At 36.6% G+C, this 18347-nt stretch overlaps 1 protein-coding gene across 15 annotated transcripts; it reads left to right on the top strand.

Moving 5' to 3' along the window:
• Nucleotides 1-12563: 12563 nt before the first annotated feature.
• LOC112294419 (zinc finger protein CONSTANS-LIKE 9) lies at nt 12564-16951 on the top strand. 15 transcript variants are annotated; one of them, XM_090243574.1, is made up of 7 exons: nt 12646-12842; nt 12945-13260; nt 13603-14518; nt 14650-15009; nt 15186-15422; nt 15537-15879; nt 15998-16951. In XM_090243574.1, the coding sequence occupies exons 3-7, from the start codon at nt 13976-13978 to the stop codon at nt 16057-16059; spliced, it is 1545 nt and encodes a 514-aa protein (XP_090099700.1). In that variant the 5' UTR covers nt 12646-12842; nt 12945-13260; nt 13603-13975; the 3' UTR covers nt 16060-16951. The 15 variants fall into 15 exon arrangements, with proteins under 15 accessions (XP_090099694.1, XP_090099693.1, XP_024400565.1 ...); XM_090243572.1 differs by having other exon boundaries at nt 12659-12842; nt 13158-13260; nt 15537-15883; XM_090243571.1 differs by having other exon boundaries at nt 12701-12842; nt 13153-13260; nt 15537-15883.
• The last annotated feature ends 1396 nt before the right edge of the window (nt 16952-18347 follow it).

Below are 18347 nucleotides of genomic sequence, written 5' to 3'. Positions count from 1 at the left end.
GGCTTGCTCTTGGGTGGTTTTGTAGGAAAGGTCATCTTCTGCAACTTCCAATCTATGAATGGGTTATGCTTTTCCAATTAGGAAAGACCAAGAATAATAGGATTTGATGGAGTTCTAATAATATTGAAAATAATATGACTACTATGGTCCTTAAACGTCACTTCTATAGGTTCTGATTCATGGGTGACACTACCAGACAATAAAGGTCGTCCATCTGTGATCTCAACGTGAACATGTTTGGATTTTTGTACTAATGACGCTTTGCAAATTCTTCATCCAAAAACAAGCAAATGCTCCTGAATCTAATAATGCTAAGGTTCTCAGTTTCTGAGGGCCAATAAGCAAAGGGATTGTATAACAAAGGGCAAGTTGAGTGGAAAGAAAGGAACCTAGTTGTTGTTGCGATATTTCACTGTCCAACCGCACGGTTCCTATTGTGGCTGGGCATCCTTGTTTTCCTGAATAAACGCACCCCTCGTCTTGATAATACGTTGATTTTGCTTCTTGGGGCAGTTTCCAACTTTGTGGCCTTCTTCACCGCAATACATGCATAGACCTTCCTCCATACGCCGCTTTTTTTCTTCTAGAGTAAGAGATTTGACACGTACCGCATCAATTTGCATGTCTTCTACCTCTGAATGTGAATTCACGCTACTTGTCGACATAGTTGGGGTGTGGCGAATCGTATGTTGTCTTGAACGTTGATCTTGGCGACGTTGGAATAGGTGATTATCACACTTCACAGCTTGGCTAATAGCTTTGTTGAGCGTTTGCGGATTAGGAAGAGTTAACATCAATTCCTTCACATCGTCCTTTAAACCCCAATAGAATTGACTCATCAATGCTTCTTCGTCCTAATTGATGTCGCATGCTAATTGCCTGAAGTCCGATGCATAGACTGATGTAGAACGCATCCCTTGTCGTAGTGACCGAATCTTTGTTGTAGCCCATCGAACCTTGTCGTGTTCACCAAATGCTTTCGCAAATGCCTCCAAAAAGGTTTCAAAGTTGTTTAGTATGGACGATTGTTTCTCAAACAAAGGAGCAAACCATGATAGAGCTTATCTTGTAAGTAAGGTTCCAACAAGCCCAACACGTGACTCCTCCGTTGAATAGCGTTCGGGCTGTAAAACTGTTATCAATCTGATTTGGTTGACGAATCCTTGAAACTTGGAACGTGTACCATCGAACTTGTCCGGAAGGCTAACTTGGGATTCCTTATGTTGTAGAACCAGCGGTGCTTGTCGAACCTGAGGCAAAGTTGCTTCTCCAAGTGTAGAAGTTTGAGGCTGGTGCAACCTAGATTGTGCCATCCCAGATGCTCCATCATTATAAAGCCTTGCCACGACTCCTTCAATCTCTGCAGTTCTTTGCAATAACGTAGCGAGGGCATTCATGATAGCATCTAAGTTGGACTCTGAACTTTCCGTCATACTAATGTCTTGGCCCCCAACCATTCTAAGAGAAGGACAAAAATGACTCCACAACAAGACAATATTGGTTTAGAGGAGGGTACTCCGCAACCTCTAAAATGCCTTAAGAGCTTCAAGAAAAGGGGTAATCCACTCTCTCCAAGAAGAATAAGACTCCAATATTGTAACAAAAGAAGTATCAGTTTAGAGTAGGGTAATCCGCAACCTCTAAAGTGCTAGTACACTTCCAAGCAGAGGGGTAATCCACACTCTAACAAAGTAGAAACTAGCTCTGATATCTGAGGTGAGTGAAGTCTCGACAAACTGTCATGGACAGAGAATACGGACTTGATATCTACTAAGAAATTCAAGAAGAACTAGCAAGAATTAGATTAATCAGATGAATACAAGAACAACACCAGAGAGGTGAGCTAGAGCTCCAAGAGATGAGTTGTCGAGACTGAAGAATTCTTCAGCCTCGATTCCAATATATACTCTTATTTAGGAAGCTTCTCAAGCAACTTCTACCAACTAGGAAGCTTCTAGAAGGTTCCAAAGACTTGCTTCTAGAAGGTTCTAGAAACTTATCTCTAGAAGGTTCTAAGGACTATGTCCCGAACATCTTCTACCAACTAAGAAGCTTCTAGAAGGTTCTAGAGATTTGCTTCTAGAAGGTTCTAGAAGCTTGTCTCTAGAAGGTTCTAGAAGCCTGTCTCTAAAAGGTTCTAAGGACTATGTCCCTAACACTATAATTCAATAGCAACACCAACATCTCTTCAATACATACATTCGAAAGTAGAAGACATGTAAATTGATGCAATAGGTTTCAAATCTCTTACTGAACAAGAAAAGACTTGTCGCCGTCAAGAAGGATTATGTTAATATTCTGGAGAACCAAAACAACAGCTCAACATTGTCGAAAGAAATGACGCAACCACAAAATGAGGAGTATGGCTATGAAAGAAGAGAACATGTTGGAAAACGAGTTTGTCCAGCTACAATGGGGACTGTGTGGCTGGAACCTTGCACAACATCTAGTAAAGGTCCTATTCTCTCCTCAGAACCCTCTTTTTGTTTAACATTAAATGTTATTTGAGGACCTAAATATTACAAAGCCTCTGTCTTGTTAGATTCAGGAGTCTCAACGTGTTTCTTAGATGAAGGATTTATCGAAAGATATAGCATATCTTTAGTAAAGAGAATTAAACATGTTCATGTAGAAATCATAGATGGTCGTCCATTGTTTTTTAGAGATATTACTCACGAATTCCTTCCTATAGAAGTAATAATCAATAGTCATAATAGTTTTGTAGTATTTAATATCATTAAATCTCCCTCTAATCCAATCATTTTAGGTTTATTGTGGTTAGAAAAATACAACCTTCAAATAGATTGGATTTCTCGAACTCTTATTTTTTCTAAAAATGTAACTACCAGTGTAGTTGATCAAGTAAAAAGTCATAAGTGCAGTTCAATTAAATCCATGTTTATAGGTGCAAAAGCTTTTTTGCATGCTGCTATGAAAAAATCACCATATATTAGTTATGCCACACCCGTTTCTAATGATGTAAAGACTTCACGTGGCATTCCAAGCCAATATCAAGAATTTCAAGATGTATTCAAAAAAAAGAATGCGGATACACTCCCGGAACATCGTCCCTATGATTGCTCAATTGACCTTCAAGAAGGAGCACAATCGCCTTTCAGAGCAATCTACAGTTTATGACAAAATGAGTTAACTCAAATCAAGGAGTATATTGAAGAAAATCTAGCCAAGAATTTCATACGCCATTCTAAATCTTCAGCAGGAGCTCCAATTCTATTTGTGAAGAAAAAAGATGGATCATTGCGGATGTGTGTTGATTATCGAGGACTCAATAAGATTACCAGCAAGAATAGGTATCCACTACCTTTAATATCTGGACTTCTTGATCAGCTGAATCAAGCTAAGATCTATACAAAAATAGATCTATGGGGAGCATATAATTTGGTACGCATTTAAGAAGGAGATGAATGGAAGTCTACATTTCGAACTAGGTATGGACATTTTGAATACAACGTCATGCCTTTTGGACCTACAAATACACCAACAACTTTTCAATATCTAATGAATGATGTTTTTTGAGAGTTTTTGGAAGATTTTGTGGTTTGTTATCAAGACGAAATCTTGATCTATTCTATGAATCCAGAAGAACATGAACTTCATGTTAGTCATGTGTTACAAAAATTAAGAGATGCGGGATTCTTTGTAAAAATAAAAAAGTGTGTATTCCACACTACTCAAGTCAATTTCTAAGGTTACATCATTTCAAATGATGGACTTATGATGGATCCTAAGAAAGTTCAAACTATTATACATTGAAAGATCCAAAAAATGGTAAGAGATGTCCAATGCTTTTTTGGGATTTGTCAAATACTATCAAATCTTCATTAAAGACTTCTCTCGAGTTATAGCTCTACTTACACGTTTGACTTGTAAAGACAAACTCCAATGGAATCAAGAAGCAGAAGTTGCTTTTGAATCTTTGAAGACAACGTTTGTTTTTATACCAATCTTGTATCGTGTTGATTTTTTCAAAGCATTCTTTATAGAAACAGATGCATCAGACTTTGCTCTGGGTGTAGTTTTGTCACAAATGGGAACAGATGACAAACTTCATCTAATAGCCTTTCATTCAAAAAAATTCTTAGCAGCAGAAATCAATTATGAGATACATGACAAAAAACTTCTTGCAATTGTGGATTCTTTTCAAGAATGGCATCATTATCTAGAAGGTGCTTTCAATCTGATTACCATATATAGGGATCACAAGAACCTTCAGTATTTTATGTCAGTACGCGTATTAAATTGTCGTCAAGCTCGTTGAAGCATATCTTTATCAAGATTCGAGTTCATCATCACTTATCGGCCAGAAAAACAACAAGGTTTGTCCAATGCGTTATCTAGACGTTCTTATCTTGTATCAAAAGAAGGAGATGCAGCTTTTGAGCAACAAAGAATGGTTCTCTTGAAGCCGGAGCAATTTCATCTTCAAGCAATAAAATCAACATTGACTGTTGATTTAACTTTTTTCAAGCCAGTCCAATCAAGTTTGTCTTCAGACCCTCTTGTTCATGATATCAAGAATAATTCTTCTAGATCTCATGATCTCTCTAAATTTGAGTTCAAGAACAACCTACTTTATTTCGAAGGATGCCTATATGTTCCAGAAGGAGAAGCACGTTTACATATTCTTTAAGCTCGTCATGACTTCTTAGCACCAAGACATTTTGGATACAATAAGATTTTGGAGCTAATATCTAGGGATTTTTAGTGGCCTGACATGTGGAAGGCAGTCAAAGATTTTGTACAATCATGTGATGTTTGCTCAAGATCAAAAACTCCTCGTCATCAACCTTTTGGACTTCTTCAGCCATTACCCATTCTAGAACAACCATGGTCTTTTGTTTCTATGGACTTCATCACGGATCTTCCAATCTCAGGTTCTTATGACTCTATATTCGTGATAGTAGATCTTTTTTACCAAGATGGCACATTTTGTATCATGTACAAAATCTATCACAGAAAAAGAAACAGCTAAGCTCTTTCTTGACAATATCTATCGCTATCATGGATTATCCAAGGATATTATATTAGATAGGAGAACTCAATTTGTATCAAGATTTTGGCGGATTCTTTTCAAGATTTTAAAAGTGGATATAAAACTATCTTCGATATTTTATCCTCAAACTAATAGACAAACGGAGCGTGTAAATTAAGTTTTAGAGCAATATTTAAGACGTACCATTAACTACCAACAAGATGATTGGACAACTCTTTTGCCATTGATAGAGTTTTTTTACAATAACACGATATATTCTTCTACAAAAAAAATACCTTTCTTTACTAATTATGATTATTATCCATGACTTAATACTTTTGACTTTTCAAAAGTTGATAATCCTGCTGCAAAAGATTCGGTGATTCATTTGTCAGAGCTATATGCAATGATGAAGGTGCAGTTAAAAGAGGCTCAAGAACAACAAAAGGTCAATGCGATGTCTATTGAAAGGAATAACTTCCATTCCACTTGGATGATAAGGTATGGCTACTTCGTCACAATATCAAGACCACTTGTCCTTGTGACATGTTGGACTATCGAAGGCTTGGACCATTTTCTATTTCTACACAAATCAATCTTGTTGCATATCGTTTACATCTATCGGAGTCAATGAAAATCCATCCAGTATTCCACATGTCTCTTCTTGAACCATATAAGACAGTGGACATACCAAGAAGATGATAAGCTCCACCTCTTCCTATAGAAGTGGACAATATTGAAGAGTTTAAAGTAAAAGAAGTCTTAGATTCAAGGTGATGCCAAAATAAATTGAAATATCTTATCCATTGGCGTGGATATGATATTAGTGAACACATATGGGAGCCAATAAAGAATCTGTTAGGGACATAGTCCTTAGAACCTTTTAGAGACAAGTTTCTAGAACCTTCTAGAGACAAGCTTCTAGAACCTTCTAGAAGCAAGTCTCTGGAACCTTCTAAAAGCTTCTTAGTTGGTAGAAGATGTTCGGGACATAGTCCTTAGAACCTTCTAGAGATAAGTTTCTAGAACCTTCTAGAAGCAAGTCTCTGGAACCTTCTAGAAGCTTCCTAGTTGGTAGAAGTTGCTTGAGAAGCTTCCTAAATAAGAGTATATATTGGAATCGAGGCTGAAGAGTTCTTCAGTCTCCACAACACATCTCTTGGAGCTCTAGCTCACCTCTCTGGTGTTGTTCTTGTATTCATTTGATTAATCTAGTTCTTGTCAGTTCTTCTTGAACTTCTTGCAAGGAACAAAATGTGCCATTTTTGTAAGCCGATCTACCACGACAAAGATGCTGTCAAATGAGTTCGATGAAGCTGCAAATGCAGCAAAGGTAGTGGAGGCTTTTCATCAATGAAATCCATCAAAATTAAGATAAAAATCTTCTTTATAAAAGAAACAACATCTAGGCAAGATAACATTCTACTTTCAATCCTTGTTTGTAGCTTCTTTGTAGTTGTGACGCTCAAGAGATGGAGAACCAACAACTAGTGGATTCGACTCAAGAGCCTTTATTTACTGACCTATCGGATGAGACATTATGATTGTCACAACCTTCAAGACGACGCAATCGACATGAAGATCTTCAAGAACGACATGTTCTTCCTCGAATAGATGGCGATATACAACGTGTTTGATATCACGATTTGGGAAGGGACTCCCGATGTTTGGTGATTTTGCTAGAGGTAGGAACAACTCATGATGGTGTTCCAAATGTTCTATTCGAAGGAAGTTATGAAGGCCTGAACAATGATCAAATAATTAAGTGGTCTTCCTGCCGTGCTATAGGACACTATCGATGGTTGAGAGGCCATATCAATCATCTTTGAAGAGAATAAAGATTAGAGTATGTGGCGAATATAATTTGTTGCATTATAGATTTCCTCAACATATGGTGACCGCTCCTCGTGGAACTCGTTCCTAGAAGGGGGAATAATGTCACGGACATATTCACGTAAGCCACTAATTACATATTCAAATAAGTAGAAGTAAGTAAAAGTAGATAATAGAAAGATAATTTTATAGTATTTAGTATGGAAGCTTCCTAAAAGCTTCATAGATGTTGCTTTGACTTTATAGGTGTCTTTAATTGATTTTTTAGATTAAAAACGTAGTCAACAAGTTGGCCATGTGCCACACATGTTGTTAGCTTGAAAACCAAGCTAACAATATGGCCCTCACATAGAAAAACTTGTCTTGTAAGTCAAGGCATGTGTCCTATAAAGTCAACACATATTGGAGGTCCTATAGGACATGGCCATGTAGCCCCTAGTTAGATAGTATATATAGAGACAAAAGTGAAGCCTTCTTCACTCTTGTTAACTCCTTTCTTATTTTTAATTTAGTTTCAAGAGTCTTTATATTTTCTAGTCTTTCGCAATAGCCATTCAAGTTTCTCTTTCAATATACATACTTATTTATTTATATTTTGTTAGCTTTCTTTGAGTGAAGGCTCTATTGTTTGAATTACTTTTTCATCGAGTTCTTGTCCTTCACATAAATATATGTTCGTGACATCATAAGTCCATCATTTGAAATGATATATCTAAAGAAGTCGACTCTTAGTGTGAAATATATACTTTTCGATCTTAGCATAGAATCTCGCATCTCTTAGTTTTTGTAACACATGATGAACATGAAGTTTATGTTCTTCCGTGTTTTTAGAATAGATTATGATATCATCTAGGTAACAGATAACAAAATCATCTAAAAAATCTCAAAAAACATCATTCATTAGATGTTGAAATAGTGTTGGTACATTTGTAAGTCCAAAAGGCATGACGTTGTATTCAAAATATCCATATCTGATTCAGAATGCAGTCTTCTATTCATCTCCTTCTTTAATGTGTACCAAATTGTATGCTCCTTGTAGATCTATTTTTATGGAGATCTTAGCTTGATTCAACCAAACAAGGAGTTCTGATATCAAAGGTAGCAGGTACCTATTCTTGATGGTGATTTCATTGAGTCCTCGATAATCAACATTTATTTGTAATGATCAATCTGTTTCTTTTACAAATAAAGCTGAAGTTCTTGCTGGAGATTTGGAAGGCGTATGAAGTTCTTGGCTATATTCACTTTATTATATTCTTTGAGTTCAGCCAGCTCATTTTGTGATAAACTGTAGATTGGCTCAAATGGCAGTTGTGCTCCTTCTTGAAGGTCAATTCAGCAGTCATAGGAACGATGTTTTGGAAGAGTATTTGCATTCTTCTTCTTAAATATATCTTGAAAATCTTGATATTCGATTGAAATGCGACTTGAAGTCTTTCCACTAGTAGAAATATATGTAACATAAATGGCATGAAGTGATCCTTTTTTTGCAGCATGCAAAGAAGCTCTTACACCTACAAATAAAAATTTAATTGTATTAGACTTTTGACTTTCTACTTGATTAACTACGTTCTTAGTTATACTTTCAGAAAAGTCAAGACTACAAGAAGTCCAATCTATTTTAGGATTATATTTTATTAGCCATGATGAATTTAAAATGACTAGATTAAAGGGATATTTAATGATATTAAATATTACAAAGCTACTATGACTATTAGTTGCTACTTCTATATGAAGGATGTCTTTTAGTAATGTTTCTTAGATGAAGAAATTATAGTAACGTTTAGGTCCACTTGTACATTTCTTAGATCAAAATTCAAAAAGATGATTGATGTACTTTATAGCAAAGTCAATTGCTTCACTCAATGTTTGAGGATCAAGTAAATTGACCATTAAATTTTTTACCTTATATTTACCTTGTAATCTGTAGAAAAATTGGCTAACAAGTGCTGTATCATTCCACTTGATATCAATTATAAGTTGTTGAAATTGTAAAGCATACAACTTTATTAATTGATTACCTTGTCGTAAAATATAGATCTTCTTGGTTGCAACACGAATTGCATCAAAACGTTCTCCATACATGGATCAAAACTCCACCAAAAAAGCCTTCTAATAAGGCCTCAAATAGCATCCTTGAAGCCCATTGGGTATGACATTCGACTAATAAGGATGAAGATCTTCACCCCTTGCCTTCATCCAAACATACCTTACTTTCATCCTCTCCAATAAGCTATCATGGACAAGAACTTGATAAAAATAAATAAATAAGTGAGACTTTTTTCAAAGAATGATGACAAAATAGAAATAACTAAATATATATATTAAGAAAGAAACTGAAACGGCTATTACCAAAAGATAAGAAAACTAGAGACCCTTGAAACTAGATTAAAAGCAAGAAAGGAGTTGACAAGAGTGAAGAAGGCTTCACTCTTGCCTCTATATATACTATCTACCTAGAAGCTATGTGGTGACATTCTATAGGACCTCCAAAAACGTGTTGACTTTGCACAACATGTATCTTAACTTGCAAGGCAAGTTTTCTATGTAGACGCCACATAGTTAGCTTGTTTCGCAAGCTACCAATATGTATGGCACGTGGTTAACTTATTGACCAAGTTTCTAACCTATCAATTAAGTATAAATACATGTAAAGTCAAAGCAGCATCTATGAAGCTTCTAAAAAGCTACTCTAGAAGATATTATGAAATTAATTTATTTTTACCTACTTCTACCTATTCATACTACCTAGGTAATAATTATAGTTAATATATGTCCATGATATAAGCCCATTAATAGTTTAGACTCTCATCTTTAGACTCCAACCTTCTATTAAGCTCTATACTAAATATCTAAATCCTACATAACTTAAACATTATAATCAAAATAGATAAACTTACAAATAAATTTTCTTATATCAAATCTCTTTAAATTTATTTATTAACCATTCTAATTTACATCAAGACTTACAAATATAATATATGTTTTAATTATTTTTTTATATACTATAAGCAACTATAGTACAACATTGTAGGTTGAGACCTTTTTCTATTTGTAAACAAATTAATCCTATTACTTATTGATTACATCTATTGGAGTCTATGAAGTTCCACCGTGTATTTCTTATATCTCTTCGTGAGTCATTTAAGAGAGTGAATATCTTGGGAAGAAGACAAATGCCACCTCCTCTTATAGAAGTAGATAATAATCAAGAATTTGAGATGGAAGAAGTCTTAGACACAAGTTTATTCCACATAATATCTTGTGGAACAAGTTTATTTGATATAATAGCTTGTGAAATAAGTTATCTATGTGGTACATATATAGATAACTTATCATGCAAGTTAAGACATGTGGTTAGCAAAGTCAACACATGTGCGAGATCCTATAGAATATTGTCACGTAATTCTTAGTTAGAGAGTATATATGGAAGCAAGAGTGAAGCCTTCTTTATTCTTATCAATGCCTTTCTAGTCCTTAGTCTTGTTTCAAGACTTTCTAGTCTTCTTGTTTTTGGCAATGGCCATTATAATTCAATATTTTATCAACTTTGAGTGACTTCTTAGTTCCTTTCTGTGACACAAGAGTGTATTGAGGATTTTCTTCTTTTGAGATTCATGTTCTTGATAAAATATGATAAAACATCTAACTACACACTCAAAAGGATTCTTGAATAAATACACTTTATAATTGATTTTGCCTACACTGCAAAATAGAACTATTACAAAAGCCTCAATTCAAAATATTTAATGGATTCTTTGAAGACATAACTAATGATCTTCAAACCTCATCACGCCTTATTTCAAACTAAAGTTGTTCAATCCACGAAAGGACTCTTTAGCTTTTAAATCAAATACAATAATATGAAAAGTATTTAATACTCTTAAGTTATATAAGCATGTGAAAAAAAAAAAAAATGGCAAAAGAGAATAATAATGATTTAGTTCATCAAAACATCATTCTAAAAGCCGAAGCCATATATACACCTGAAGTGGATATAGTTTATAAACCAAAATATTATGGTACTTTGTACTACAAACAATCTATGTTGACATAAAAAATATTGTTATATATATAACCAATATTTATGTGACACACTTTGAAGAAACAACAATAATAACTTTTTTAATATATATTATTTGATTAAAAAATCATATGAATGTATCTCTTAAAATGTGGATTTTTAGCTTTGAACTAGAGTCTCTTTCTTTAATAGTACAAGATGCAAGTGCCATTGGAAATCTCAGTGATCACAAAACATTTTATTCTACTTTTCAATGTTGAAGAAGGTCAAGTCAACTTCTTGTTTCTTTCTACCACATACTCAAAGGCCCTCTCTAAAGAATCATGCTTCTTGTTCAACTAAAAGATGATATGTAGCATTGTGAATGTAACATTTGATTATGTACTTGAAAGGATAGTTTAAACGTGCCAAGTTTCATTGAGAGAATTGATACATCGATGCTAATTCAAAGAAAGTTACAAATTAATGAAGAGAATTGCCCCCTGATTGTTGTTTAACTTAAATAAAGTTAAGAGTGAATTTAATTTTTGGTTCACTTTTGGTGAAACCTTTTGATAAAAACAATGATGCATTTAGCAAATCATAAAGTCATTTATCTCCTCTTGTTTATCCCATGTATTTGTCCCCCTAAGCTATTTTATATAAGAAATATATATAATGATCTTTAATTTTGAAATCCTATTCAATAAAATGGTACAAAAAACACAAGTCCAAAAGAAACATCATAAAATTAAATGAAAAAAATTAAAAAAAATTAAAAAAAATTAAAAAACATGAAAAAACATGAAAAAATCTCAGATGAAAGGAAAAGGGGAAATGACAACACTTCAAAGACCTTATCTCATAAGAAGGAAAGAAAAGCATCCAAATGATGCAGACAACAGCAACCCACCTATACATGGAACTGCTACTTATATATTTAGATATATAGAGAGGTATATATATATATATATATATATATTTCTTTATTTCCCCTTTTGGCCATCTGCCACCTCAGCAACACACATCCCCGTCAAAATAAAAAAACCCCTCTCTAAACGGGCGGTGTGAACGAACCCCCCTTGCAACTGTACCCCCACCCACATTCATGATAATAGATGTATACATTACCAACAGATCAAACACATCCATTTATTCATCCATCATCACTCTATCCATCATCACTCTATCCATCATCACTCTATATATCATTGACATGCAGACTTGCATGTCAATGAACATTCAAGAACGTGGGACCCTAAGCTATTTTATATAAGAAATATATAGAGCATACAAGAACGTGAGTTTACTGTGTACATAGAACATTCAAAGAACGTAGAGCCACTTCACCAAAGCCAAATCGCCACAACAGCTGCTTCCAATTACCTTCGAGCAATAAGACTGCATTGATACCCGGTTACGTCGTGAACGGAAGGCATGTGGGGCTTACGTTGATATCCTCTCTATCGTCGAGGTCGTGGTCGTGAAGGGCGGGTATTTGGAATGGTTTAGCTGATACCCGCTCCCTCGTCATCTTCGTCGTCGTCGTGGAGGGATGCGGCTGTGGCGATGGCGAGGAAGGGAGGGAGGAAGGTCGGCGATGAAGGTGGGGGCCACCCACAAAGCGAGAGAGGGTGTGAGATATTTTGACGCCGCAGTCCTGCACGTAACCAACCGGCGCTCAGCGCATGTGTGAAATCCTCACTTTCGGCAATTGCGCTTTACGCCATCTGGCACTTGCAGGAATTTACTGTTGGCGACGGACGACGACGCACAAAGAGGAGTAGAGAGTTCGCAAATGGCAAAATCCTGGATTGGTGCTTAGTTTCCACCCCGTTTGATTCTGTGTACAACTCCTCCCTCCCGCTTTCCTCTGTTGAGCTGCCGTTTTATGACTCGACACTTTTTGTTATCTCATCATCTCCCCTCCTCTCCACCTCCTCCTTTTGGTGTTTTTTTGTTTTTTTTCCTTCTTTGCAGTGCGCAGCTTCGCTCGATATTGTCGATATTCCGGTGAGCAATCGCCTTCGCCGTCTGATTTTTTTCGTATCCAGTCGCAACTGGTTTCGTTTGCGATTTCATTGATTTGAGTTGTGATCTCTTGTTCGACTGCAGTTTGAAGGGCGGCCCAGGTTGAGTCGATTGAGTTGGTAGTTTAATTGTGGAGCGGGATAGCGTGTTTTAGCGGAGATGAGAGTGAACTGTTGAAGGATTTTATTGAGTGCAGTGGAGGTCGGTTGGAGAATTGGGTTGGAGTAAGAGTTTGTGATATTGTGGAGCCGGAGGTTGGTTTGGAGATTTAGGCTTTGCTGTGCAACTGAAGAGCAGGATATTTGCAGCTAGCTCGCACAGCTACTGGCATTGTTGCGCTGTTATAGAGGAGGCGCACAAGACTGCTGCAAGCTGTTTTTCGCAGTAAGCAACCTGAAAGGTCAGTTTTTCTGCGGTTTGAATGGATATGTATTGGTGACTTGGTGTTTTGAAAGTGTCTTGCGTAATTCTTTCGTGTTTTGTAATGTGATAGACGTGAGTTTACTGTGTACTAGTCAATTTCATCTCCCATGAGTTCCCCCGGGCATCGGGAATTCGGAGTCACTTGTGTAGATATACCGTATACTTGTCTCATCGATATTGAGTGTTAAGGATGACTTTGCGTGCAATCGAAGATATACATTTATCGTGAGTCTCGGGTGTGTGTGTGGGAATCTCAAGCCGAAATCGGTTCCTCGTTTGTTTAGAAACTGACATTTTCTTTTATTTCTGTTTCTTTGAGGGGTTTGGTGGCAAGTGGAGCTGCTTCTTAAAGAATCTTCGTGGATCAAGTTTTGTCGCGGAGGATGTTATTGGAATTTTATTTTTGTGTCAATCCTTGAATTGAGGTGAAACGGAAGTGTAGGAGTATCAGCATACAGAGCTGCTTCTTGCAAGAGGCTGGGGTCAAGATTTGAAGAACTTCAGGACTTAATAATCAAAGCGGTGCTTTTGAAGTGCAATAGAATAGAGAGGACTTGGACGGAGAGGCGTGGAAGTTATCTTCGGAACTTGGCATGGGATTGCTAGGGAAGTGAATACCCGAAGAAGTTTCTGATAAAGTTTCAGGCTGACGTTGAAGTTAAAGTGGAAGTTGAAGCTGCACTTTTTTCAAGATGCAAGCAGCTTGTGAATTTTGCGGCGAGGGACGTGCGACTGTATACTGCCGAGCTGACTCGGCTCGACTATGTCTTACATGCGATCGGCAAGTTCACGGTGCAAATGCGCTTGCGCAGCGGCACTCCCGCACTTTGCTCTGTCATTCCTGCAATGTTCGTCCCGCGGCAGTGCGCTGCCCATCTTGCCACTCGTCTCTGTGTGAAACCTGTGATGACGAGATACATAATCCCATCTTGGGTACTGATCAACATCAGCGGCGCAGTTTTGAATGCTTCACTGGCTGCCCTACTGCAACCGAACTTGCTATGCTTTGGGCATCTCAAGCCAACGATGTCCGGAAGCGTGGTGGAGCTGTGTTAGCATCGTCACCTTTTAAGAAAAGCATGCAGTGGAACTCATGGGAGCCGCGGATCGGAGCTGTGGCACTTAACCCAATTGCCCCTGTGGATGTGAGAGAGAGTTGCACCGCTCAGAGAACGGGTGATAACTTCAATGTTGGTGCCTATATGTCTGGCCCGGGCCCTCCCCGAATCCTGAAGGTGTCTCCTCTTTGCATAATCTTATTCGACCCTTATTCACGTCGTCACCTTTGGTGCTGCGTAGGTTCCAATTCATTTCAACACGCGTGTTGTTTGTATAACTGATTCTGGTCTGGATTTATTTATTGCAGAAAATGGTTTCCGTAAGCACTGCGAAAGAGCTGGGACATGAGAGAGAAGTGTTTCAACAGTTAGAGAAACTGCAAGCTCAGGATCCAGTTCGAATTATCAAATCAGAAAACCTCATCGCACCTCGTAAACCGCATTCTTCGACAAACGTTCTCGAGAAACAAGAGCCGCTCAACAACTACGCAGTTCCTGCTCAACGACACGTGGACCAGGAACTTGTTCAAAATTCTCGCTCCGTGGCATACAATCCGGAAGCAGGTTTAGTACAAGGTCGAGTAGCCAAAGTGGAGGTTGAAGCCGATGGCTACCAGCGAGGCACGGATGGATTCTGGCGCAACAACTCCATCAGTCAAGCTAATCAGGTTTTTACCCCTTAAATTTCACCCTGAAGTGCATGAGCTTCGGTATTTGTTTCATGTATCCGGCCTTTTTTCGATGAGTGCAAAGCTTATGACTCTTTTCATTGCGAGAGCTTCACACTTCATTTATGTTGCATACTTCCTTGCTTTTTTAACTGACATTGAGGTGTTGTGACCAGTTGTGGGGTCAGAACATGCAAGACCTAGGAATGTGTGAGGAAGAGGAGCGCGATTTATGCTCTGGGTTTAATGTGCCCGATGTGAATTTGTCTTTCGAAAACTACGAGGATATATTTGCTAGCAGCCAGGCCCCTAATGCAGCAACTTTTTCCGCCTGTACTTCAATGGAAGCAGACGCAGGACGTGAATCTCACATGCAAAGCATTCCTGAATCAGAGCTCTTTAGGTCTCTCGCTGTAAGATTCCATCATTGACAAATGCTCTCAAGTTTCTCATGTGTTGTTGACTTGCAACAACTTGCCTGGAAGCTATGATGGTTGTATTTATCTGGGTTTTGTCGTGCTTTGCAGAGTAATGATCAGTTCAACTTTCAGGCTCAATTAGACAAGTTAGGGCTTGGTCGACACTCAGCCGAAAATGAAGCTGCCCTTCGATTAAGTGGAAAGGCTCTGGATGACATGGATATGAGCACCATGAACGTCCAGTTCACCACCAGTCAAGAGAATTCAGGATTGTCTTGGACAGCTTCGGCCGTGAGTGGGGACAGCAGCGACTACGTTGAGTGCGATTTATCACCCGTGCTTCTCACCCCCAGTGGAGAGTCTTCCTTGGGGTCTGGGAGTCCAGACAGTGTTACATTTGCACAAGCACGAGATTCAGCTATGCTCCGCTACAAGGAGAAGAAAAAGATACGCAGGTGCTTCGACTTCCTCTTGTCACTCACAAGCATCACTTTTAGTCCCTTTCTTTAATATGCTTCCTCACAAGCCATACTTGTTCAACATCTAACACTAGTGCCCTGGCTCTACAGGTTCGGCAAAAAGATACGGTATGAATCTCGCAAGGCTCGAGCAGACATTCGCACAAGAGTGAAGGGGAGGTTTGTGAAGGTGGGTCAAGCCTGCGATTACGATCCAATGGTTCAGCCGCAGTGGAGCTTGTAGAAATGTAGGCTTAGTTCATTGTGAAGAGGGTATAGATTGCGCCTGACACTTCCCAAAAACTCATTTATTTGTAGGCTCATGCAGCGACTCGATGCAAGTGCATCGCTCGGCATTTGTATTTTTCAGCTGCACCTACTTTTTTCTGTAGGCGAGTTTAGACTTGGTGATGATGATGTCGGTGGTGATCTGTACTAGTGGGTGCGTTAGCAGTAGTTTTATTATCGATTTGAGCGACCACTGTGGAGCCTGGTTGCTTTCTTCTAGGAGCTGGGGTGAGTTGGCGTGACGAGAGGTTATAAATGATGGAAATAACCACAGGCCTGCGGAAAGATGTATCATATACATGCTTGCCAAACTGACGAACAAAACACTGGTGGTATGTGGTTTTGTGAGGTATTTTGAGGTTTCTGTACAGGTCTATGCTGGAATAGATCCGTAGAGATTAGGGACATGGCTGCATTGGGCGCCTTCCTCGTAGGGATCGTCTCCAGCAGACTGATGGCTATCAGCTGCAGACATTATGCACGAAGTGCAAATTTTTTATCTCCTTGCGACGAAGGAAAGGGATTTATTAAAAACAAAAAAACAAACAAAAAAAAAAAAAACAGAAAAAATAACAGAAAAAGCATTAAAACAAAAATTTCTTGTCTCTCATTGTGTACTATACTAGATAATCCTGGAGATTTGAGAATATAACAGTTGAGGCTTAGAGAATAGGTAGGAATAGAGCTTGTGAGCTCTATCTTTGGTTCTCATTTCTCAACGAACCAGTGTGTATATATCGCCGTAAATGAAAAATAGAAAAACAATGCTTTCCTGCTGATTCGTCTCTATTTGCCCTGTTTTTCATGTTCTGAATCACTGTCGTCGTATTGTGACGACATAGTTTTAAGTACTGGCGGTCACAGCATTTAAAATCAATGCAATTTGCAGAAACGACACACTAGACCAGTTTACAAACCCATTTCCCATTTAAAATCAATGCAATTTTGGTATTTTTTATATTATTCTTATTACTATTATTTTTGATAAAATACTAAGATATAAATGTCAAGTATTATTACTAATATTTTTGTTAAAGCTGGTTGGTTTTTTGATAAATTTATTTCAAGATTTGTTATTACTAATTTGATTTTGATTCTTGTATTGATTTCTTATAAACTGATTTAAATATGATAGTTTCCCTCTATATCTTTTTCTAAAAAATGTATCCTTGATTTTCTGATTGTTTCCATCATTCATTTTATTCCAAAAACATTTATCAGATTTTTTTTTTTTTTTAAATCTTTTGAATTCTTTGCTTAATTTGTTATATTTTTTTGAAATAAAAAGTTCAAAACTGAATTTAAATTTTATTTTATTCATTTTCATGGTACATACATCTTATTCATATATATATATATATATATATTTCTATCTTGAGAGAGATACTATTTTATTTATTTATTTAATATAATTATTAATTTTTATTAATGTATTATACAAATTTAGATATAATAATTTACTATTTTAATTTTTTATTATTTATTTAGATATGAAGTTTATTGAGTCAAAAAAAAACTTTTATAAGTATAATAAAATGAAAAAATCATACATATTTATGTATTGTGATGAATAAAAAAATTCTTTAAAAATTAAAATGTCAACACATATGTTAGATTTTTCTTTGTCCAATCAAATTTATTAAGAAAATATTTTCTTTTAAATGAAAATTTATTTGGCTTATGAAAAAATTTCTCTTTTAAATTTTTCTTTTTCATTTTCTTTTGAATCTTAACAAATCTTATGTTTTAATAGATGTCCATATTTTTCTAATTCTAATTGTCCAATATTCTATGCACCAACAATTTTATTACATTGTTTGCATATTGTACCTCTTATTTTACCTTAAATATTAAATGTGTCTTTTGTCTGGTGTATTTGAATATGCTTCTTCAACTTTAATGCTACCTTCAATTGCAATGTTTCTTTTTCTAACCTCAATAGTTTTTTTTCTCTAATTTTAATGTTTGATTTGGCAACTTTATTGCTGATATTATTATTACCCCTTCAATTTATTATTCATCATATACTTCCTATGGTATTTTTTTTGCTTTATTTTTAGAGAACTAATAGGTAGAAACCTCCCTTTTAATGCATAGAAATCCCTTCACATTTATACCTCCATAAAAAATAGGAAAATTATTATATACACCCCTAAAGTATGTTGAAATATCA

Source organism: Physcomitrium patens, chromosome 17 (assembly GCF_059467195.1).
Source record: "Physcomitrium patens ecotype Gransden chromosome 17, ASM5946719v1, whole genome shotgun sequence".
NCBI classification, from domain to species: Eukaryota; Viridiplantae; Streptophyta; class Bryopsida; order Funariales; family Funariaceae; genus Physcomitrium; species Physcomitrium patens.
Note: the sequence above shows the minus strand (reverse complement) of the source record. Positions and strands in the feature narration are given on the sequence as shown.